General features: G+C 41.7%; 1 protein-coding gene across 3 annotated transcripts in view; it reads left to right on the top strand.

The window, feature by feature from the left end:
• The window catches only part of RHOBTB1 (Rho related BTB domain containing 1), a 97,748-nt gene that overhangs the window by 33,091 nt on the left and 40,358 nt on the right, over window positions 1-24,299 (top strand). For all 3 annotated transcript variants that reach the window (XM_056795897.1, XM_056795904.1, XM_056795892.1), the window contains exons 2-3: window positions 7,728-7,929; window positions 9,829-9,932. In XM_056795897.1, the coding sequence (XP_056651875.1) occupies window positions 7,738-7,929; window positions 9,829-9,932 (296 nt within the window). In that variant the 5' untranslated portion in view covers window positions 7,728-7,737. The remainder of the gene's footprint in view (window positions 1-7,727; window positions 7,930-9,828; window positions 9,933-24,299) is intronic.

Here is a 24,299-nt window from a genome sequence, read left to right as displayed (position 1 = left end):
ATAGCCTGCTGAACGTTCAGTTTCCCAAGTCACACGAGGCTGTCTCATTTCGTTCAGTGTTTTTCTTGCCGTATGAGCATCCGTATTGAATTGTTTTTCTTTCTTCTTTATTTTTATTTTTATTATCAATTTTTTTGGGGGACAAATTTCTTAACTTTTAACCATGGATTCTGACAACGGAGGAATTGAAGGAGTTACAGAAGCAGCATATGGAGTTTTACAGGAAATTAGTGGGGAGGAGCCCCAGATGGATGAAGTAATCAGTACCAGCAAGATTAAGGAAATGTTGAGGATTTTTGAAAAAATTAAAGTTTATTGAAAATTAAAAATATAAATGTATTTTAAAGTACCAAAAATTATGAATAAAATAAAGTATTTTAAAATAAAAGGTAATAATTAATAAAAATTAAACAGTTTATTGAAAATTAAAAATATAAATGTGTTTTAAAGTACCAAAAATTACAAATAAAATATTTTAAAATAAAAATTATTAATTAATTAAAATTAAAATAAAAAATTAAACAGTTTCTTGAAAAGACACACAGAAAAAGTTGCAACAGGTCATGCATTGGAGCTGTGTAATGACACTCGTTTCACACGTTATCAAAACATCTGAAAATGAGGAAGAAGCAAAACTTCCATGGAAAGGTTTTTGTTGAAATCACCTCTAAAGTGAAATTGAAGAAAGTGTGGCAAAAAGGCCAAAATTCAATGAAGAAAATGATAATAATTAAGTATAGTAAAAAAATAGCAATTAAGTTTAGCAATAAAATTACATATCATAAGTAATGTGTAAGGTCAGTTTTGCATTTAAATAGAGTGTAATGTATGTAGATGATAAGTTATGTTAAGCAATAGTGCCTGAAATGAAAACCTCCACCAGCATCTTCACCTGACCTTGAAGGTAAATAACATTTCATAAGCAAGTTTATTTCTTTACATTCTTTCTTATTATCAATAAATATATTTATTTGTTACTTATAAAGTACATTTTCATAATTAAAAGCATATAAAACAAAATTCATGTGGATTTTGGGGGCCAGAACAGATTAATTACATTTTTATTCATTTCACTGGGGAAATTCAGTTTGACACACGAGCCAATTGAATTATGAGCTTGGCCATGGAATGAATTAAACTCGTGTGTCAGGGTACCGCTGTAATTCCAAATTGTACTTCAGAATGGTTGCATCAGTTCACAACTCCAAAATCAATGCATTAGTGTCCCAGTTTTGCCACATCCCCTCCAACATTTATCATTTTCCTTTACCTGCCTTGCGTATCTGAATCTCTTCTTGGCCCCCACACCCTGCCTTAGTGATCTGTGTGCCTAGTTGGGTTGGGCATGTGCACCAGTTGGCCCATTTCTATGGACCACATGCTAAGTCTAACAGTCATAACTGACTCAGCAACCTCTGATTTTTCCCTTCGTCCTCATGACTAGAATATGTCAAAGAGATTTGACAACTGGAGCCAAAGGGGCTGACCACTGAGCAATCTTTAAAATGAACCAAGAGAGAAGCTCTACCCTTTTCTTTTCTTCCCCTATTTTGAGCTTACCACTTAGGACTCAGAGAAGGAAACCAAAAATCAAATCAAATCAGGCTAAGGACTTGAGGTTCACTTCTCCGACTCAGGTAGGCAAGCATACATTTTTATTACATTTTGCTTGTAGACACTATGTCCCCTGAGAAGGATAACAGGTCATGGATCAAGAGCTAAGGAGTACTTAAAAGCCATTTCATTGTTTTACAGCTAAGGAAACTGAGGCTCCCAGAAGTGACAAGTGCTTCACCCTTTTATGAATGTGAAAGGAATATATGTCAGAGTCAGGATGAGAATTCAAGTCCTGACTTTAGTTATATTCTACTGTGATTCTGGTCTGTTACCTTTAGTCCTGCTTTGGCAATAACCCTTTGTTTCTTTATGGTATCATTGATTGGTCCATTGGCCTGGTACTCTCTAAGTTAAAGAGATTGGATGACTGAGCTAGATGGAATTTCCATCTTCTCTTCCTCCATTTTGAACAAATCATTTGGGGTTTAAGGAAAAGACTTCCTTAGCTTGTTTTTCTCCAGGTTAATCCAAGGAACATAACAAAATCTTGAGGTGTTTTAAGCCAACCCACTCATTTTTCAGTTGAAGAAACTGAGATCCACTGCCTGCCCAAGGTCATTAGCAAAGGTGACAGTCAAATCCAGACCTTCTGGCCATAAAATCAATGTTCTTTCTACTTCCTTCCTCTTTTACTCTTCAGATATTGCATCCCATACTTTTAATTTTAATAATTTCCTCTGTTGTCCCCTGAATTTTCTCCAGTTATCTAACATCAATCTTACCATTGGGCTTTCTTAGTTTTGACCAAAGCCTGCTCATTTTCTAATATTTTTCTATTCTACAAGCCTGATATTTTGAGAGAACATATGTACAATGAAAAAATATTTTGATTCTTCATCCATCACCATAAGGTCAACTAATAGGGTAGTATGATACAGTTGATAGTGAGTGAAAGACTTGGAGCCTACCAGGCAACTTGTGTTCAAATCTTGGTTCTGATTCGTCCTCATTATATGACCAAAGTCAAGTGATTTTTCATTCCTGAACCTGTTTGCTCATCTTTAAAATGGGAATAATAATAGCACCTGCAATATCTGATTCTATTTTGGGAGGAAAGGGTTTTCTAAACCCTAAAGCACTATCTAAATTTATGAGCTATCATTATTGTAATCTTAGTCTTTTCATCTTAATTCATTGTAGTTCACATAGAATCCTCCCGGGACAGATCTGTCTCCTGTCATTATTATTTATGTTTGATATTATGCAGATCATTGCACATGGGTAAAATGATGGCTTAATATAACTTTAAAAAAATGTCAGGGTGTTACCTCATCCTCTGAGGGCTTACTGAAGCATCTCCAGATAAACTCCAGAAAAAGATGGGATGATAGAAATAATATGCACTTCCTCCTGTTCTCACATAATTTTAAGTTTTTCTGCTAAGTCTGTATAGCTTGTTAGCCCGTCATTCCAGATAACTTGAAGATTATGAGTATATGCTACAGTGGTATCTATTAAAAACATTGTTCCTCAATTTTTTTTATCAACGCTATGTTTCTGTAATCGTGGGCAATAATTTTGTCTCTGGTAAACTGCTATGAGTTATTTGTTGAATTCTCAAGGATATCATGAGGTCTGGGAGTTTCTGATATATAATTTCTGCTCACCAAGTTGCATCTTGCTAGGAATTCAATAGGTATCTTGCAAGTTGGAGTGTTATGTTGCACAGTTGCTAACATTTTCTTATGTTCTCTGCATTGATCAAAATAAGTCTGGGCTCCTTATGATAATTATTCACATTTAAAGATTTGCCCTTTATAAATATATCAGTTGTAAATGGCGACCAAAAACAGTACCAAATAACCATTTGTTCATTAACTCCTTGTCAACACACTGTTGGTTGATTTCACATGGCTATCACCTACTAAGGGTTTTTTGATTCTCTTCTCAGATCTTTGCCATTTCATAAATTCTACCTGGAAGTAAAACAGGGATTTCTTCTCATTCTAGAAGTTTTTCTATGCATTTTTAATATGTTTTTCATATGTTCTATGAATATCACTCAGTCTACTATCTTCTTTTTTTGATAAGGGACTCTTCATCTTTCTATAGCTGCTCTAGGATGATGAGTGAAGTGTTTTATGAACATTCTCATGACTTTTCTTAAGATATTTTTAAAATATCTTCTCATCAAATCTTCACAATAATTCTGTGAAAGTAAGTGCTGTTATCCCCATTTCATAACTGAGGAAACTAAGGCAAACAGAGTTTAAGTGACTTCTCCAGAGGTCCTAAAGCTAATAAGGTTGAAGCTGGATTTGAACTCTTCCTGATTGCAAGCTCAATCACCTATCTAGTTTACTGTGGCTACTATGGGTCAATTTTTTTTTTCTTAGAATTTATCCTCCAGTTGCCTGTAAGACCATTTTGTTTCTTCTCACACTTTCTTTTTTTTTCTTCTCACACTTTCAATCTAATATTCCAAGTATCTAGTCATCTTTCCCCTCAATACATGCTCTGTCCCATTTACCTAAAGCATTGGTACAAATCTAAATTAGTGGAATGGTAGGATGGGGTAGAGGACAGAATCAAGACTTTTCCTCCAAACACTTAATAGCTTTGTGATCATGGGCAAGTCCTTTTACCTCATCTACTCAGTAAGTTCCCATTCTGACCTAATATTTATGGAAGGAACATTGCTAAACGGTCCCTAATGCCCATCTCTCCATGTCTTCCTTTGTTGTAATGGAGAGTTCCCCAAACCTGAAGGTCAGGAGTTCTGGGTTCAAAACTAGCCTTTTGACACTTACTATGACCCACCCATGGCCAGTGAACCCAACTACTCAGACCATATCTACTTATCTGTGTTTTTTAAACCCTTAACTTCCATCTTCAAGTCCATACTGTATATTGATTCCCAGGCGAAAGAGTGGTAAAGGCTGGGCAATGGGGTTAGATGATTTTCTCAGGCTCATATAGCTAGGAAGTTTTTAAGGACCTGGCTCTCAATCCACTGAGTCCTACCTAGCTGCCCTTCCCTCATGTATTTTGATGGGGCAAATAATTTATACACCACAAGTTGTCATAAGAAAAATAAATCATAAGCCTTGGAGTGTCCAACAGCTGTCAGTTGTATTTGTTCTCCAGCTCACTATATATATATGAATGAATGAATGAATGAATGAATGAATGAATGAATGAATGAATGAATGAATGAACAGGGTTTTCTTTGGCATCTGTTATTTCTCAGGCATTATATACCAAGAACCGAGGGCTACAAAGACAAAATGGAGACAATCCCTGCTCTAACAGAACTTTCATTCTGTCAAGGGAGATGTGTAATAGATAAGTACATACAGAATAAATACATGCACAATAAAGGCAAAAACATAAGGAAGGTAAATATGCTAATAACCAACCCACAATAACTATTGTTTGGAAATGAGAATGATCAGATACTGTATCCATCAGAGAAACTAAAATCGGTCTCTTCACTATGTCATCCCAACTCACCCAAGCAATAAGCATTTATTAAGTGCCTACCATGTACCAGATACTACGCTAAACACTGAGTATTAAAAAAAAAAAGGTCAAAGACAGCCCTTGCCCTCAAAAACAATTTATTAGGTCAGAATGGGAACTTACTCAGTAGATGAGGTAAAAGGACTTGCCCATGATCACAAAGCTATTAAGTGTTTGGAGGAAAAGTCTTGATTCTGTCCTCATTCCACTAATTTAGATTTGTACCAATGCTTTAGGTAATGGAGGAGAAAATCTTGATTCTATGCTCCTATGATTTTAAAGGTATCCAAGATTTACTCCCCCACCAGTTGCCAGCATCACCTAAAACCCTTCCCTGGAGTTTATGAAGATCCCTAAAAAGGAAGAATAGTTAGAAACATACTCTCATCCCTTTCCCAACTATAGTCAACAATTTACTGGTCAAGCCCTCTTCCCCAGGGACTTCATTTTAAAGTCATTTAGTCCCTGCAATGTTAAGATTTCCAAGATACTATAGATATGCTAATAATGATAATTTACATCTATATAGCATTTTCAGTTTTAGCAAGTCCTTTTTACACTCTTTATCTTATTTGTGCTTCAACAACTACATGAGGCCAGTGTTCTTATGCCTACTTCATGGATGAGGGAACTGAAGCTTCAAGATGGTAAATGACTTGCCCAAGGTCCCACAGCCAATAGTATTTAAGATGGGATTTGAATTTGGTTCTCATTGAACAATCCACTGTGCTAACTGGAAAGGACTTTGGAGCACAGGACCTTGCAGATGGGTATTTTTATTTACCTGACTTGTGATTTCATTGGCATGGGGTTAGGAATCCCCATGAGTGAAAGGCAGGTTGACAACTTTTCTGCAACCTGAAATCTTAAAAGTGTCATATAGGCTGCTTAGTAGAGAAATGACTTGCCGGGAGTCATCAATAAATGACAGAGAGGAGACTTGAACCCACATCTTCCTGACTCCAGAACTAGCTTTTTTTCTGTTACATCTCATTGTCCCTCAGAGTAGGAAGCAGCCATGTGGCTCAGTAGATAGAATGTTGGATCTAGAATCAGGAAGACCTGAGTTCAAATCCAGTCTCAGATATTATCGGAGGCCAAATCACTTGACTCTGATTGCCTGACAAAATGATCCATTAATTCCCCTGGAGAAGGATATGGTAAACCATACCAGTATCCTTGCCAAGAAAACCCCATGGAGAGCTCTGGAATCATGAAAGTTACACATGACTGAATAACTGAACAGACCACAAACAAAAGCCCCATATCATACACAGTAGGTGCTTAATAAATGCTTTTTGTAATTATATCAAGTTGAATTAAAGGTCATCTTTTCCAACTCATTTATAAAAGTACTTGACTCAATATCCAGAATTTAATCAATGCCTGTGAATGAATGAATGAAATATTTATTAAGCACTTTGTGCAGTGTACTATAGTTGGGGATATAAATAGAAAAGTAAGCTGCTCTTTGCACATTCTAATGGAGGAGACAACACATAGAGATTTCAGCTATTAGTGCCATGGAAGGGTCTTATGGTCCTTAGGGCACAACTGCAAAGCCAATGTTAATGTCTCTTCTCTGGTACCATTTCTACCAATCAAATAATGTCAGTTTCTGATGTTGAACCATTTGACAGGGCCAGGTTGTTTGATTGTTGATTTGTTAATATCATATTTTATTTTTCCAATGATATGTAATAATAGTTTTTCATATTTATGTTGTAAAATGTTGAGTTCCAATTTCCCTTCCCTCTGCCCTCCTTGTGATGGTAAGCAATTTCACTTGGGTTAAACTTGTGCGTTAATTATTGATTGTTGAAGTAATTTGCAAAAAGTCACAGCTTGTACATCCACTCTACTCTAACCTATATTAAAGATTGAAGCCCCTTGATCAATAATCCTATTTTCTCTGTTCCTTGGTAAAGATAGAATAAGGAAAAAATAGAAATATTCCTGTTTGATGACAATTGCATGGCTGCATTGCCATGAAAAGCCATGTTGCCTTCCCCCACCCCCAAATCCTTTTGTTTCCATCCCTACATTGTGCTCATTCCTAGGGTCTGTTCACTTGGCATTCCTTTAAGCAAGGCTTTGCTTTTTCCTTTGTGCATTGTTGCTGCCTGTCTGAACCTGCCCCCATCATGGTGTGAGAACTTCAAAGACTCATTTTCATAATTTGCTGTTAGATTCCATCTCCAAGGTCAGCCACATTACAGCGCCTGACTAGCCATGCCGGGGCAGTTTGGGCCAGAGTGTCTGAGAGAAGCCAAGAGACAGATATCCAGCCCCTTCTGCTCTGAATTGTGAGCAGGAGTTGGGACGCGGGCATCTCAGCTCAGCCGTCCCCCCTCTCCCCAGATTCCTCTCCAGTGGGCAGGCTGAGGAGAAAAGAGCCTAATTAAGTGGAATCCATCCTCTGGGGTCAAAGCAGCCACGTCCTCTTTTTTGCTTTGTGAGGGTAGAGATAAAGCTAGTCCTGATCTCAGCCAAGTCAGGGGGGAACATGGAGCTTTCTCTGAGTCTGAGGAGCCGTCCAGGAGTCGGGATAGTACAGTATTCCACCTGGGAACTCAGAGGTGAGGGAAGGCGGCCCTCGGTCATGAGAAGGACCCTTGGGGAGTTGTGTAATGACCTTCTTGTTGCAGATTTGGATAAATGGACACTGATATGGATTACGAACGGCCCAACGTTGAAACCATCAAGTGTGTCGTGGTTGGAGACAATGCTGTCGGCAAGACCCGATTGATCTGTGCCAGGGCATGTAACACCACCCTAACCCAGTACCAGCTGCTGGCCACTCACGTGCCCACAGTGTGGGCCATTGACCAGTACCGAGTTTGCCAGGAGGTAAGGAGGGACCTGCCATCCTGCCAGGGCAAAGACCTGGCCGCCTTTCAAGTGAGACTGACCACTATCTGCTACATCGAGTGGGTGGGGAGGGAAACAAAGCAAAAGAACGAATGACCCAGGAAGCCTGGGCTTTCTCCCTTTTCTCAGAACAGTGACAGAAAAAAGCATTGCTTAGCTTAAGCCACACTGGGCGCAATAATAATAATGGACTAATAATGCAGCGCTTTTGTGCCATACCTGTAATTTCAAGTATAGGGAACTCCCAGGGAAGAACCTTCCTCTCCCAGTGCTGATTGCATTTACCATCGTGGGTCCTCCGAATTGAAGTGACTTGCCCAGGGTCACACATCCCTTAAAATTGACAGAGCTATTGCCCAATAATCTACAAATCTTTATTGATCACTTACTGTGAATGGAGCCCTGTAGTATTAGGCAGTGTGGGAATACAAAACGCGAAAATCTACCCCTGCCTTTAAAGAGCTCCCATTCTAGTGGATGATACAACACATAGGAAATATGCTCATGCAAGAGAGACCCCAAGTAGGTGGAGGGTACTAGCAGGGGGAGGGGCTGAGAAAGCCCTGCTACAGCAGGAGGGGAGAATTGAGCTGAGGCTTGATGAAAGCCAGGAGATCTAAGAGAGGAAGACCTGGAGGTGCCAAGCATCCCAAAGGACAGTAGGCTGTGGCAGCTCGTACAAAGGCTCAGAGATGGGAGACCCAGAGTCGGGATGCTCAAGGAAGCCAGTGTCACTGCATCACAGGGTGCATGAAAGGAAAGAATTTAGAAAACTGGAAAGGCAGAAAGAGGTGGCTGCAGAGAGCTTTACAGGCCAGAGGATTTTCTCTGTGGTCTTAGAGGTACAAGGGAGCCAATAGAACTCAGGGGGTAATAGGAGTTGGTGGGGGAAGGAGAGATGATCATACCCCCACTTTAGAAAAATCACCTTGGGGGTGGTGCAACTAGGTACCTCAGGGGATTGAGAGCCAGGCCAAGAGATAGAAGATCCTGGGTTCAAATCTAACCTCAGACACTAACCCCCATTGCCTAGTTCTTGCCACTCTTCTGCCTTGGGACCATCCCAAAGTCGTGATTCTAAGACCAAAGAAAAGGGTTTTTATAGAAAGAAAAATCAGCTTGGCAGTTGAGTGGAAAATGGAATGGAATGTACAAGGGCTTGAGGCAGGGAGGCCAGCCAGAAGATGACGGAAAAGCATGTAACATCATCATGGGATCATGGACAGAAGTTGGGAAAGAACCGTAGAGCACATTAAGTTCAGTCCTACTCAGCTTTGCAGTTGAGAAATCTGAGGTCCGGAGACCTTAAGTAACTGGTCCTAGACCCTGCAGCTATAAATAGTGACCACTAGATTATCCATGTTATCTCATTTGAGGTCAACAGCAGCACTGGGACATAGATACTATAGCTGGTTATCCCCATTTTACAGATGAGAAAACTGAAGGACAGAACAATTAAATCCTTTTTTTTTTTTTAATCCTTACCTTCCATCTTAGGATCAATATTATGTATTGGTTCCAAGGCAGAAGAGTGGTATGGGCTAGGCAATGAGGATGAAGTGACTAACCCAGGGTCACACAACTAGGAAGTATATCTGAGTCCAGATTTGAACCCCAAACTCCCTGTCTCTAGGCTTGGCTCCCCATCCAGTGAGCCACCCAGCTAAGTACTTCTTCAGTGCTCACATTGCTGCCAAATGCCAGATGTAGAATTGGAAGGTCGAGTCTTTTTGGCTCCAAATTGATTTCCTATTCTAGTAAGGAATCTAGGAAAGTCTTCTAGGATAAGGAAACCAAGCAGACAATAAATCAGATGGTCATTCATCCCATTTGACCTCCTGAGCAGAAGTGACCATCTCCACTCTGTCTGTGTTGCAGGTGCTGGAACGTTCTCGAGATGTTGTCGATGAAGTGAGTGTCTCTCTCAGGCTCTGGGATACCTTTGGTGACCATCACAAAGACAGACGTTTTGCATATGGCAGGTAAATGAAATGTTACCTAATAAAAAGTACCACACTTAGTTTGCAAAAATCAACTTATCAGGCATAGAGTAGAGAAGACATGGGAAATATTTGGTGTGAAAAAGACCTTGGGGTCTTAGTGGACCTTCAACTTGAGATGAGTCATCAATGTGCTGTGAGGATCCAGGGAGCTATTACAGACTTGGGCTGCATTGAGAGAAATAGGATCTGAACAAAAGGAGGAGATTGGCCAGCTATACCCTCTATCCTGGTTAGAACACATCTGTAAGATCGTATCGTGGTCTGGACCCTACTTTTTTAGGAAGACCATTAAGAGGCTGGACAGTGACCAGGGTGGTGGGAGAATCCATGTTGGTGAAGAAGAATCAGACACATGAGAGGCAGTTAGTCAATCAATAAACATTTAGTAATTGGAGCACTAGAGAAACAGATTTCAACTCAGTGTTAGAAAAATCTTTGCAACAGAGATGTCCCAAAGCAGTATGGGATTCCGTGCATGGCAGTGGGTTCTTTCTCAGTCTACAAGCATTTATTAAGCACGTACTGTGTGCCAGGCCCAGGGCTAAGCACGAGAGACAGGAGGAAAGGTAAAAGGTGGAAGTCTTCCAGGAAGTATTCTAGCAGCATCTGGCTACCCAATTTGGGGACAGTGTGGTCAGTGAATCATTTGTAGACTTGGGGATGGAAGACTGCTTAGGGGTCATCGAATTGAAGCCCCTCATTTTACAGGTGAGGAGGGGGAAGGCTTGAGAGGCAACAAGACTTGACCAAGGTCATATGGATAAGTCCTAGTAGAACCCCAAATCCTTGGACTTCAAAGCAAGGACTCTTTCTCCTGCTTTAGTCAAGATGCCTTCTGAAGGTTCTCCCAGATATGGGCATCCATGAGAATGATTCTTTCTTTCGATGTCCAACCTTTATAAAACCAGCAGTGTTACCATGAGGTTGTAGGATAGCAGCCAGAGCAGTAGAGCTAGAGTCACTGGACTTGAGTTCAAATCCAGTTTCATTTTCAACCTATGTGTGTGACCTTGGTAAAGCCAGCTCATTTTTTCCGGTATTTATCTATCATCACTCAAAGTTAAGAGTTGAAAGGGACCTCAGGGGAACCATCCAATCCAACCCCTTCATTTGACATAGTAATAACTAAGGCCAAGAGAAGTCAGATGACTTGCTCACAGTCACCCAGATGGTACAAAGGAGATATCTGAACCTAGTCTTCTGACTTGAAATCCAGCATACTTTGGACTATCCCAGACTGCTTCTAGGGACTGGCCTAGAGGATATCTAAAAGGATTTCCAGCTCAGAATCCATATCCTCTAATCCTAAGTCCATCTGATCCTTATAAGGTAGCTATGAAACATCAGACAAGTCCACACTGGCCATGACTTGACCCCTGGAGCCACAGAAGCCCCAGGTCACCATTCCACTGGCTTTTACTCACAAGGCTTGGTTAAACTTCCTCCTTCATTGAAGAGGCAGAGGAAGCCGTGGGTGGGGCAGATCTCATGATGTTCCCAAGCTTCCCCCTTCTGCTGCCTGGCTCATCAGTCCAGATAGCACTTCTCTTGCCTTCTGCCAGGCTATTTCCATTCATTCTGAGGCTGGGCAGCCCCATCTCTGGGCCCCATCTGCTGTTCCAGCCTTTTTGTGGCAACATTAGGCTGCTCTGATTTCCTGGGTCCTTCACGACATCTAAGGCACCCTCTCACATTCGTAGGGACGTCATTTTCTCCCCAAAACATTTCTAAATTCCTCTGTAGATGGAAATCAGTTCCAGTATCAGATGCCATTTTTTTTCCCCAAAAAAGTAATTCGGTGCTTACATTCAGTTCAGTGAGAGAGACAGAGGGAAGAGAGGGGAGAGTCCAGACAGACAGACAGACCGAGAGATCCAGAGACAGACAGAGAAAGGGAGAGAAAGAATAAGGGAGCGAGAGATGGAGAGACTGAGGGGCAGGAGGTGGAGAAGATGCTGAAGATTTAAGAAATGTTTTTTTTTTTCTGACTGATGGGGCACTTAACTGGGCTAGAGCATAGAGGTGTCTCCATCTCTAGTCCAGACTTAAGCATGGGACTGCAGGAAGCTTACTGTCTAGGAGAAGGGAAATAGGACCTGTCATGGAGAAGGAGAAGACCCCTAAGGGAGCTTACAGGAGGGAAGGAGCAGAGCCCTCTTCGCCGGCAGCTATTAAGGAAGGCAATTGGCTACAGATTTCTCTAGTGTGGCTTAGAGGATGGAGTCTTGCTTTGGAGTCAAAAAGACATCGGTTCAAGACTTCTCCCTAAACATACACTAATTTGGGAACAAAATATTATACATTATGCAACCCTGGGAAAGTTAGGGTTCGAATGTCCTCTTCTGTCAAGTGAGTGGATTGGACAAGAGCAGAAGTTCTTAATCCAGGGTCCACAAACCCATTGAAAGACTATTATGTGTATACGCATCTATTGGTTTCATTTTAATTCGTTGATATTTACATTATTATAATTAATTAAACTCAATTAATTCATTTCCTTGGCAATCCTGTGCACTGTAAGCATTTAAAAATTTAATTCTGAGAAGGAGACTCCCTAGGCTGCATCAGAAGGCCAAAGGGTCCATGACAGAAAAAAGATTCAGAAATCTTGGAACATCTGACGTCTGAGATGCCTGCCAGCTAAGTCACTGGCTCTGAGATCCCTGGAGAAGTCACTCCAATCCTCAATGGCCCAGACAAATCACGTGATACTTTAAGCAGCAGCAGAAGTGCTCATCCACACTGTTAAAGGGGTTGGGAGAGTTGTTGTATTGTTTATACCGAAGAAATCAGTTCAATACCAAATCCCCATTTCCAAATAAATACGTCTAGGAGGACCCTACATATTGGATTGAATGCTGGGCTTGAAGCCTTGGAGACTTGGGTTCAAATCCTACCACTCTTCCTATGGGGCCCTGAAAAGTTACTTGATGTCTGTCTGCCTCTGGAAACTTCCTAGGATGTCTCCTAAGTCAGAGTAGAGCATCACCACACGGAGAGTTCCTGTCTCTAAAGAAAATCATAAATGTAAATGTGAGTTGTACACTGCCTGAGCTGGCGTTTCTGTTTATTATTATTTTTTTAAACCCTCACCTTCCATCTTTGAATCAATACTGTGCATTGGTTCCAAGGCAGAAGGGTGGTAAGGACGAAGCAATGAGGGTGAAATGACTGGCTCAGGGTCACACAGCTAGGATGGAATTACTATTTAGGAATTAAACTGGAAGAGAATTATTCTAATCCAGATCATCATTGTGGCTAAAATGAGCATTAGTCTGGGTTAATTCAATTCAGCAAACTCATTTAGTCAGATTAGGATCAAATAATGCAGGGTCAATTCTAATCAATTCAATTCACCAACCATTTATTAAATGCCTACTCTGTGGTAGGCACTGGGCATACTAAGACAAAAATGTAATAGTCCCTGACCTCAAGGAGCTTACATTCTCCCAAAGGAATACAACAAATACACGGATCAATTGATTAATAATTATTTATTAGAAATAACAGTATTGAGGGCAGCTGGGTAGCTCAATTGATTAAGAGCCAAGCCTAGAGATGGGAGGTCCTGGGTTCAAATTTGGCCTCAGACACTTCCTAGCTATGTGACCCTGGGCAAGTCATTTAGCCCCCCATTGCCTAGCCCTGACCACTCTTCTGCCTTGGAACCAATACATTATATTGATTCTAAGGTGGAAGGTAAGGGTTAACAAAAAAAAAAAAGATAAATCAATAATTGGATTAAGAATTACCTACTATGTGCCAGGTGGCACAGTGGATAGAGCTCTGAGCCTGCCATCAGAAAGACCAAAGTTCAAAACGAGCCTCAGATACCTAGCTGTGTGACCCTAGGCAAGTCACTTAACCCAATTTGCCTCAGTTTCCTCATCTGTCAAATGAGCTAGAGAAGAAAATGACAAGCTTCTCTAGTACCTTCACTGAGAAAACCCCAAATGGGGTCACTCTAGAGTTGGACATGACTGAAAAAAAGACTAAACAACAACTGTGTGCCAAGCACCGTAGATAACAGAGACAGAGTCCCAGTAAGATGCTTCTGTGCTATTTTTAAATGTTTTGCTTTTATTATCATGCAAAACACACTTCCATATTGGTCGTTGTTATAAGAGCACACTATTGATGAAGCTAAAACCAGAGATAGATTGGATCCGACCAGAGCTGGAGGAACTTTTCTCTGTACCCAGGATGTGAGGACTCCATCATTAAGAGATCTGAATTTCTCATTAAGCTCCAAGAACACAGGATTCAAATCTTCTAGTCAAGTCAAAGGCACTTATTAAGGACCTACTGTGTGCCAAGCACTGTGCTAAAGACTAGAGATCTAAAGAAAGGCAAAAGACAGATCCAGCCAGCAAGGAGCTTCCAATCTGATGGGGGAAACGACCATGTACAGGTAGGATCTATATTGGATGTACTGGAGATAATCCCAAAGGGAAGGAGCTAGAATGAAGGAGACCTTCTTGCAGAAGGCATGATTTTAGGGAAGACTTGAAGGAAACCATTCAGTCATTTAACATTAACTCTCATCAGCTCCCGATAAGAAGGGTCTCTTCTCCTGGTGGGAGTAGACTGGACTCCTTGGGAAGGACCACACAGGAATCAGCACCCGCTGGGATTGGGTTTTGCTCTTTCTCCATCGACTTTTTTCGTCCCTGATATTTCAGCTCCTGCCTCTGTCTGACTGGAGCTGCCTTACCTCCATGCATCCTCTGAACACGGTCTGTTCCATAAGGAGCAGTCGTGGCCGCAGGGATTTCCCAAACTTGAAGAGTCGAGGCTGAATTCCCAAGCCCCGTGTGCTGTGCAGGGAGAGACTGTTTAGGGAGGAATGAGCTCCAGTATGCCTGAGGCACACCTCTCTTCTCCAGCGCCGCCCTTGCTGAACAACTCTGGGCCTGCCATGGAGATTCCGGAGATGCTTATATTGAGGTCATCTTTCCCACAAATCCAAGTGGTGTGTTTTGCTGCACCATGGAAATCCCAGGGGTTGTTCCCTCTGGCTTGGGAGACCTACGGGGCATTAGAAAGGCAGCAGTGTGGTATTAGGGTGCCCAGCTTAAAAGTCAGGAAGACTAAATTTGAATCCTACCTCAGATACTTCCTAGCTCTGTGACCCTAAACTAGTCACGTCATCTCTTTCAGCCTCAGTTTCTTCATTTATAAAATGGGGATGATAATAGAATCTCCTTCCTAAGGTTTTTGTAAGGGATGAGTTGTGTTTTATAAACCTTACAGCACCAGAAAATGGTCATTCATCATTATTGTTAGTCTATGCTTCTATATCCCAGGGATTAGGAGTGTAGCGTTTCTGTGGTCTGGAAAATCTGTTTTGATTTTTTTGGTCCTCCCTCCATTCCAGAGAAGAAGCCTCAGTTTCCCCTTTTTCTTCACTGGAGTGTTTCGAGTTCAAATTGGGTGAAGTCCCCGTATCCCTTCCACACTGCCAGGGCAAACGCCACTTTTGACTTATTTTGACTTTTAAAAAAGAAATGATGCCTATTTAGGGGTTAAAAGATAACGGTGGCTATTTCACATACTCTATGTGTATTTTATGCATTTCCCAGTTTCTAAACTCTTTCTGTGCCGCCTGCTGGCATTCATATGTCATCTGTGGCTTCTGCCCCCCCCCCCCTCCCATTCCCATTTAATGTCTTAGGCTGGCTGGCCGGTGATATGGTGAACCCCGATGGGGAAAGGATACCTGGAGTTATTTTGACCCAAGATTCATGACTAGGATTCACTGAATAGTCCCGTCTTCTGGAGGAGGGATCAGGCTTATTGGGCTTCACCCCAGAGAACAGACTAGGGGCTCATTGGAAGGATTTACAGAGAGAGCCACATTTCTGTATTCTGGCAGCAGAACTGTTATAAGGACGAGAACTGTCCAAAGGTGGGCTCAACTGCCCTGGATGGGGAGCTTCGTAATCTCCAAATGACAGAACTGAAGGGATCTCAGTGGCCATTTTCTCTAACCCTGAACGAGAACGGGAGGTCCTCACCAAGGGGCTTGTCCATAAGATTCTGGTTCAGGTAGGAGTTGGACCAGTTGGACATCAAGTCAAGTGACTTAAGCATTTATTATGTACCTCCTGTATACCAGGGACTGGCTCCTCTCAATGCTATTTCTGTGATCACCGAGGTCTCTGCCAGATCTAAATGAACGTGCTTGTGGTTCACTGGGATTGGAGTATGTAGACTCCAGGGGAAAGGACGGTCTCAGCTTCTGTTCCGGAGGCCTTTGTGACCCTCTTACTGTCGAGATTCCTAAGCTAAGCCTGACACTGAGCTCCTGAACCCTCAAGTCTGGAGTCACAACTGAGTGAATGCTCAAAAGGATTCCCAGATCATCTTGTCCAGCCCCGTGCCTTCCTTATTGCCCCTTCTTCATGAATAGAATGAAAGGACTCCTTGGCTCCTTTTACCTCCAAGGGAAACTGAGATCCAGAAGTCACAGAACAAACTCTAACTCTGGATGTTCACATGCTTTCACCTTTATTAGAAAGTATATTGTTTTGTTCCAGGTACTGTGGGAAGGGGAACAGCTAAGGGGCACAGTGGATAGAGCATCAGGCCTGTGGTCAAGAAGACCCAAGTTTAAATCTAGCCCCAGACACACATTAGCTGTGTGACCCTGGGCAAGTCACTTACCCCTGTTTGCCACAGTTTCTTCATCTATAAAATGAGCTGGAGAAGGAAATGGCAAACTTGCTGTGTGATCCTGGCCAAGTCACGTAGCACTTTTTGCTTCAGTTTCCTCATTCATAAGGAGAAGGAAATTGAAAAACCCTTTCAGAATTTTTGCTAAGAAAACTCCAAATAGGGTCAGAAAAAGTCAGACATGATCAAAACAACTCAATAGCAACAACAAAAATGTTTTTCCTTGTCTTTTTCTCTACCTCAGCAACATAGCTCAGTGTGTGGTACATAAAGTCGGTGCTTGTCAACTGACTGACAACTGCCAAGTGATGGAGGAGGGACTAAGCCCCTGGTCTCCAGGCCAGAGTTCAGTGGTGGTTTTCTACTCCATCACATGAGAAAGTGTGTGCCGTCATTCCTAGGTACCTCTCACCCGACACTTAGCAGCCAGCTCCATCATGTGATTGTCCAAAGTCCACTGGCTTTCACTGGGTCAGGTCTCTTTGAAGCAAGGGGTCCTTCTGCGAAGAGGGAAGATTTTTTTTTTCCCAATGCAGTTTAGTTCTCAGTCACGTACCTCAGGAAGGCCTCCACACATTCATCTTTGAGTCTGGTTGGTTTTTAACCACTCACCTCTCTTGATTGCTGCCTTCAGAGACACCCTTGCCTCTCAAGGTTGTAGGGAGACTGAGGACCAAAATAAACAGTAAAGCCTGATTGCTTTGTGAGTAGAGACCCCAGATTTCCCAATCTACTTTTCCCATGCCTGGATCTACTTCACCTTCCCTATAACAAAGAAAATGGAACTGAAGAGGGACAGCTAGGTGGCTCAGTGGATAGAGAGCTAAGCCAGGATTAAATCAAACCTCAGGCATGTCCTAGCTTTGTGACCCTGGACAAGTCATTTGACCCCCATTTCCTAGCCCTTACCACTCTTCTGCCTTGGAGCCAATACATAGTATCAATTCTAAGATGGAAGGTAAGGGTTGATTGTTTTGTTATGTTGTGTTTTTTAATCAAACTGGCATGGCCTCCCTATTTGATGGTATGCACCATCTTCCACTCTTGTAATCAATCCCCCACCTCTCTGCTGAGGTCAGTCCTCATCTGTTCGCCCCAGTTCTTCATTACAATTGATCAGAATCCAACCACCTCTTCCCTTCATCATCGGAGTCATTGCTCTCCTGATAGAGTGCAGATTAGACATCATCATCATCTATCTCCTATTGGAACGTTTGTTATTCTTATAGTTCTGTACATTCTCTTCTGCTTCATCAGCTCTCTTTCTCATCCAATAAGCTGTTTCTCCTCACTTGCCTACGTGGAGATGTTCTGCTTTGGAATGTCTCGGAGAGAGCAGAAATCAGAACCAGGGGATTCTCCCTTTCATCCAGAACTGGAAGGGCCCTATGAAGTTATCTCACGCAACCCTGCCATTTTAGAGAAGAGGACCTGGGGCTAGGGATGCTAAGTGATGAACCTGAGATTAGACATGGAGCATGAGAAGCAGGTCTTCTGACTCCACACCCAATGGTCCTTCCAATACTGTACTGTTAGGACCGAAAACCCAAGGTCTTTCAAAAGATGTCATTGGAGTAAAATGTTCTCGTTACTTTGTTTGAGGAGCCTGATTTGGTAGTCATGTCTATTCTGAGGCTCTTTAACAACATTTTTATTTCTATCGCCATTATTATCAGCATTTTGCTCTAGGGAAACTCCTCAATTTCCTAATCACTTCTGCTTCTAATGGCTTGTCATTTGGGGAAGAAGACAGAAACTTTATTACACTTTCTGGGCCGCCACTGGCTTTATAACCCTATTTGGGACCCACAGAAATGGTTGCTGTCCAGGAGAATTAATAATCCATGTGTTGTTCACAGACTCTTTTAGGGGACTGTTGAAAGAGTGCATTTGGATCGTTGTTAATCATTCATTGTATTCATGTAATGACGGTTAAAGAAACCAGATCCATAGCAGAAGGCAAGAGAACTCTGATCTGGCCCTGTACCCCAATTACAAAGATCTGGGTTAATAAGTTGTCCTTTGGAAAACTTAGAATTGGAATTCCAGTACAAGGCTCTGCAGTGTGTCCTTCATAGTTCATGGAGATGTCAGTAGTGAGCCAGCCGTCAATGATCTCGTGCTGTTTTCCCCAAAGTTATGTAATGATACCCTCTATGGGTAATACCTTCCCCCCAGCTGGCCAGGCTCTGCTGCCTTCTTTCCCAGCAAATATATTTTTTAAAATAAGATATAAATTTAAAAAAATAGAGAAATTCTTTAGCTGAATTGAGGCTCCTGCTGGTCTTTCCATTACATAGAATCCCAGGTCCAAGAAGACCCACGAGGCCATCTTGTCCAGTCTATGTGAAGAGGAACCCTAAAACCAGCCAAGTGACATATTTAATGCCTATGTTAGGCACTAATCTCATTCTTGCATGTTGAAACCATCACAAAAGTTCCCTGATTTGGATGAGCTAATTTCAAATCCTGCCTCTGCTTACTACTTAAGACCATAGAATCATAGGTTTAGAATGATACTTCAAAAATCCAAATGGGGAAACCAAGGCCCACCCACAGAGGTTAAGAGACTTGCCTAAGGCCAATAAGTCATGAAGCTGGTGTCTGCACCCAGATCCTCTGACTCCAAATCCAGGCTTTCCTTGCACTGTGTTTCTTGACTTCCAGTTTTGTGGAGTAATGAAGCTAATATATATGCTATCTATGTCTCTATCTAGGTCATTGATTCAAATGTTAGCACAGGACTAAATACAGATCCCTTATACACACACACACTCACTCACTTCACTGTAAGGAAGGAGAGGTGGGAATTTTTTCACTTTTATCCGTATACCCAGCTCTTAACACAATACCCTACATATAGTAATCACTTAATTAAATTGAATTTTAAAAAACTAAATTGATTTAACACTTCCCCCAGCTAACCAGACCTTACTACTTTCTTTTTCCAGCAAGTATGATTTCTAAAACAGGTACAACTGAGTTCAAAAATGCCCTCTTATTCTCTATTTATCACATAAAGTCTCTATATTGAATTGAGGTATTCCTGGGATTCTCCTTCCAGGCTGACATTGAACTTTTAATGATTCCAGTTTGGTTCTGGTCCTTCAACTAATCCTCATACCTTCCAGTTTTACTCTTGTCCTGACCCAGTCTATCCCAGTTGTCTACAAGAAGGGCAGGAGAGACTGTACCCATTGCTAAGAGCAACAGCATTAGTAGCTGTCACAAAAGGAAAGGCTGGCACAGTGTTTTCATGATGATTCTATGCAGCCTTCTTGTGATTGCTGCTTCCTTTTCTAAATGTTCACTAACCATCCCTTTAATTAGGACATCCCAGAATGTTGGCAGGAATTGAAATACTCATTGGCCTAGATATGACAGATTCCATTTTCTTCCCCTTTTGTTTTTTTCACTTGGTTTCTCTATTCTTTGCACTCTTTCAATGATCTCCAACTGTAGTTCAGCCATCACATCTTCCAGTGAGTGGCAGAGCTCAGCTGAGTCTAGTAACAGGAATTCACCAAGAATAGCTAAATATTCTTGGTATCTCAACATTTCCCTTGACTTCTTGACTTTCTACTAGCTTTTTTCCCCCCTTTTGTTCTATCCTTTCCAGTCTAGAGATCATTCTCTTTGGCAGAGAAAGCAGAAGAGTCAGGCAGTTGCCCTATCTGCCACCTGTAAGGTTTTAGTTTCTCTTCCCTTCAGTTTACCCATATGTGGAACAAGGAAGTTGACCTCTGTGATCTCTAAGGTCCTTTTCAGCTCTAAATCCAATGTCAGATGAGATAGCATAGGTAAGTGAGCTGTATCAAATGAGATAACTTTGTACAGGGCTTCATAAACTTGAAGCTTATAAATATTATGATTATATCAGGTTTTGTTTGCAGTCAGCTTTCATTGTGTCTCCTATGTACAAAGCACTATGGTTCATGAACTAGGAAGAGGAAGAACCTGTCAGTATCCTTATCACAACCACTTTCATGTATAATAATTACAAAAATAACTCACATTCCTATAGCAGTTTAAGATATACAGTGTTTTCTGCATGATAACACTGTGAAGTGGGTGGTGCAAATATTCCCATTTTACAGAAGGGAAAACCGAGGCTCAATGAGCTTTAGTGACTCACCTATATAAGGATTACAGATTTGAAGCTGGAAAGGAGCCTTAGCGTTGCCCTATCTGGTCTATCCTGTTCATTAGTAGAAGATGATTCTCCCAAGGTCACACAGTTAGTAAGTAGGGCTTCTATGTGTCCTGGCTATGATTTTAACACTTTATCAGTTGCATTATTATTGCTCCCCCTGAAAATAGCGATATAATCCCTACCCCGACATCCTTCACCAATCATCCCACCTTTCGCCTTTTTTCCTCCCTTCTCTTATTTGTCTTTTCAGTGGTTTTTCTTATTCTGCACTGGATCTCTGAGGTTTCTTTAAAAAGTCCAGGGCTAGAAGTGGACTCAATATCACTTAATTAATAGATATATGTAGATAGATAGGCAGGCAGAGACTGACAGACAGACAGATAGATAGATAGATAGATAGATAGATAGATAGATAGATAGATAGATAGATGATTAAATGGATGGATGACTAGATATATAGGTAGATGGGGGGACAAATAGGTAATGAGGTGGTGGATGGATAAATATGTAGGTAGATAAAGGCAAGGTTGCATGTTAGGCCTGGAGTTAAGAAAATTCCTTTTCCTGAGCTCAAATCTAGCCTCAGACACTTACTAGTCGGGTGACCCTAGGCAAGTCACTTCACCCCATTGGCCTCAGTTTCCTCATCTGTAAAATGAACTGAAGAAGGAAATGGCAAACCTCTCCAGAATCTTTGCCAAGAAAACCCCAAATAAGATCATGAAGAACCAGATACAACTGAAAACAACTAAAGCAAAACAAAAGTAGATCAATGGGTAGATGTAGAGTGGGTTAGATAAGTCACTGAATGGATAGATGGATGGGAAAGAGAGGGAAAATATTTTATAGCCCTTACAATGTGTCAGGTGCTGACAAATGTTATTGCTACCTCTTCATGGGGCTTGTAACCAGATATTGCTGCTTTGTAGCAATGAACAATGGGAAAAGCCCCTCCAGAAAATAAGATCAGATGACTTGTAAGAAAGTTTCACAGAGCTGATGGAGGAAGGGAGCTGTCAACACCCAGGTCTGAAGGACTGAAACACGTGGTCCCTTGAACTGGCCCAGACAAGAGCCAAGAAGAAACTCATTTATCCCCCCTTGGCGACAATTGTTATAAGATGAATTTTGAGTTGAAAGTGGGCAGCTGGGTGGCTCAGTGGATTGAGAGCCAGACCTGGAGAAGGAAGGTCCTCTCTGAAGTTCCTGCAACAGAAAGCTGGCCACGTTTCAGGACATGTTTCTGAAATGGGGCTTTTCGGAGCTCATATGTTGAATTTCACCAGACATGCTCTCCTTCCCCTCATAAAGTCTGTAAAAGCAGGCTCACCCTGGTCCCCGTCATTCTTTTCAGGCACGGTAGGTGACGTTTCCTCTGTAGAGGGCACAGGTAATTGTAGACAGAAGCCATTCTGTTTGTCCTTCTATTGTCGAGGCTCGATGAAAGGCCTTTGAAAATCTCAGGACTCTGGGAGCCGGGCGTCTGTGTCCGGGGAGGAAAGCGTCCATCCTCGCCTCTTTCTGGAGCTCTTAAATCTATAAAGGAGCAAATGTTGGAGGTGCTGGATCCACCTTTGCTTTTCCTTTAAGTGCACCTAGTGCCCAGGATCTGGCGCTTTGGAAAATGTATTCCCATGAGCATTTGCTAAATTCATTCTACTGTGATGTGATTACAAGAGAACATTGACCAGAAATGGCCAATAATTACTGGGGGGGGGGGGGGACGGTGTGCATGTGTGTATGTATGTACATGTGCATGTGTGTGTAAAAATCCTTGGCCTCAAGGGGCTGTGACATAGAAAGGGATCAAGAAAGAGTTGAGGTGGAAGGTACCCATAGAGGGGCAAGATGGAAAGGTCTAGTGGAGCAAGGACAGAGCTGGCCTGAGTACTTCCTGAAATGATGATCTGGGACAGGAACCCAACCAATGAGAGGAGAGGGCTGCAGGGGCAGCAGCATCTCCCAGGTGAGAAGGCAGCTGGTGCAGAAGTGGAAACATCCCCAGAGTTGGGAGCGATGCCAGGAGAAGCAAGGAATGGAATGGAAGAGAAGGACTAGAATCGCAATGCCTCGAGAGCAAGACTTTCCTCTTTGCCTGTGTCTTCCTAATCCAAAGCTCAGTGCCATGTCCAGGGTAATATACTTAGTCCTTCTTTTTTCATTTGAATTGAGTTGGCAGATTAGTCAGTTGGTGAGCATTGATTAAAGTGCCATTCCATGCCAGGGCACTCCACTTGGCATTGGGCCTCCAAAGAGACCAGTTCTTGCTCTTAGGAAGTTTCCATTCTTCTAGAGGGATACACCATAGACATGGTAGTAAGCATAGATCATATCTAGACTAGTAAATACAAGGTCACTGGGCTGGGGAAAAGGAGAAGAGGGAAGCATGAGCAGCTGTGGAGACCAGGAACAGCCTCCTATAGGAGGTGGAGTTTTGACCAGAGATTTGAAGGGAGCTGGGGACTCTGAGGGGCCAAGAAGAGGAAAAGTGCCTCCGAGAATGGGGGAGCAGCATCTGCATAGATATAAACAAATCGATGGGGCTTCAGATATTTGTGGAGAAGTGTGCAGTCAAGTGACTGAAGGTGAAAACTAGAAGATTCTTCAAGGCTTTGGGATGTCTGTGTTCATAGAGTTAGATCTGTGATCAGGTTATGAAAGGAAATGAAAGTGTCATGGAACACATCTTCCCCAAGGGGTTATCACAGAGAATGACCAGAAGGCAATATCCTGGAATGGCCAGAGTACAGAATAGGGAATCTGAGGACCTGAGTTCAAATTCTAGCACTGCTACGTATTACCTGTAGGATCTTGGACAAGTCATTGTAAATGACTTTACATTTTATTTTTTAATTAATTTATTTATTTGTTGCATTTAAATGTCCCCTCTTTCCTCTCCCCTATTAGAGAAGGCATCATATAGCATATGCCAATAAGATACATGTATATATAAAACTACATCTTACTTATTTCTGTTTATCAGTTCTTTCCCATACACAAGTCAAATATTTCTGTTGCTATGTAGAATGTTCTCTTGCTTCCACTTGTATCAACTTTCCTAATTTCATATAAGTCTTTCCATGGTTTTCTAAGATTAAAATGTTCCTCTTTTTTTAAAATGCAGTAATATTATATCACAATCATATGCCACAATTTGTTTAGCTATTCTCCAATTGACAGGCATCCCTTCAGTTTCCAGTTCTTTGCCATCATGAAGAGAGCTACTATAAATATTTTAGATGTATAGTTTCTTTTCCATTTTCCTTTATCACCTTAAGAAATAAATCTAATCATGGCATTGCTGGGTCAAAGGGCATATACAATGTTATAACTCTTTGGGCATAATTCCACATTTCTCTCCAAAATGATTGAATCAGTTCACAGTTCTACCAGGAATATATTAGTGTCCCAATTTTTCCACATCCCCTCTAACATTTGTCATTTTGTCCTTTTACCATTTTAGCCAATCAGATAGATTGTGTGAGATGATATCTCAGAGTTGTTGCATTTCTCTCAAT

This window comes from Monodelphis domestica, chromosome 1 (assembly GCF_027887165.1).
Source record: "Monodelphis domestica isolate mMonDom1 chromosome 1, mMonDom1.pri, whole genome shotgun sequence".
Lineage (NCBI taxonomy): Eukaryota > Metazoa > Chordata > Mammalia > Didelphimorphia > Didelphidae > Monodelphis > Monodelphis domestica.
This window is presented reverse-complemented; position numbering and strand designations above follow the sequence as displayed.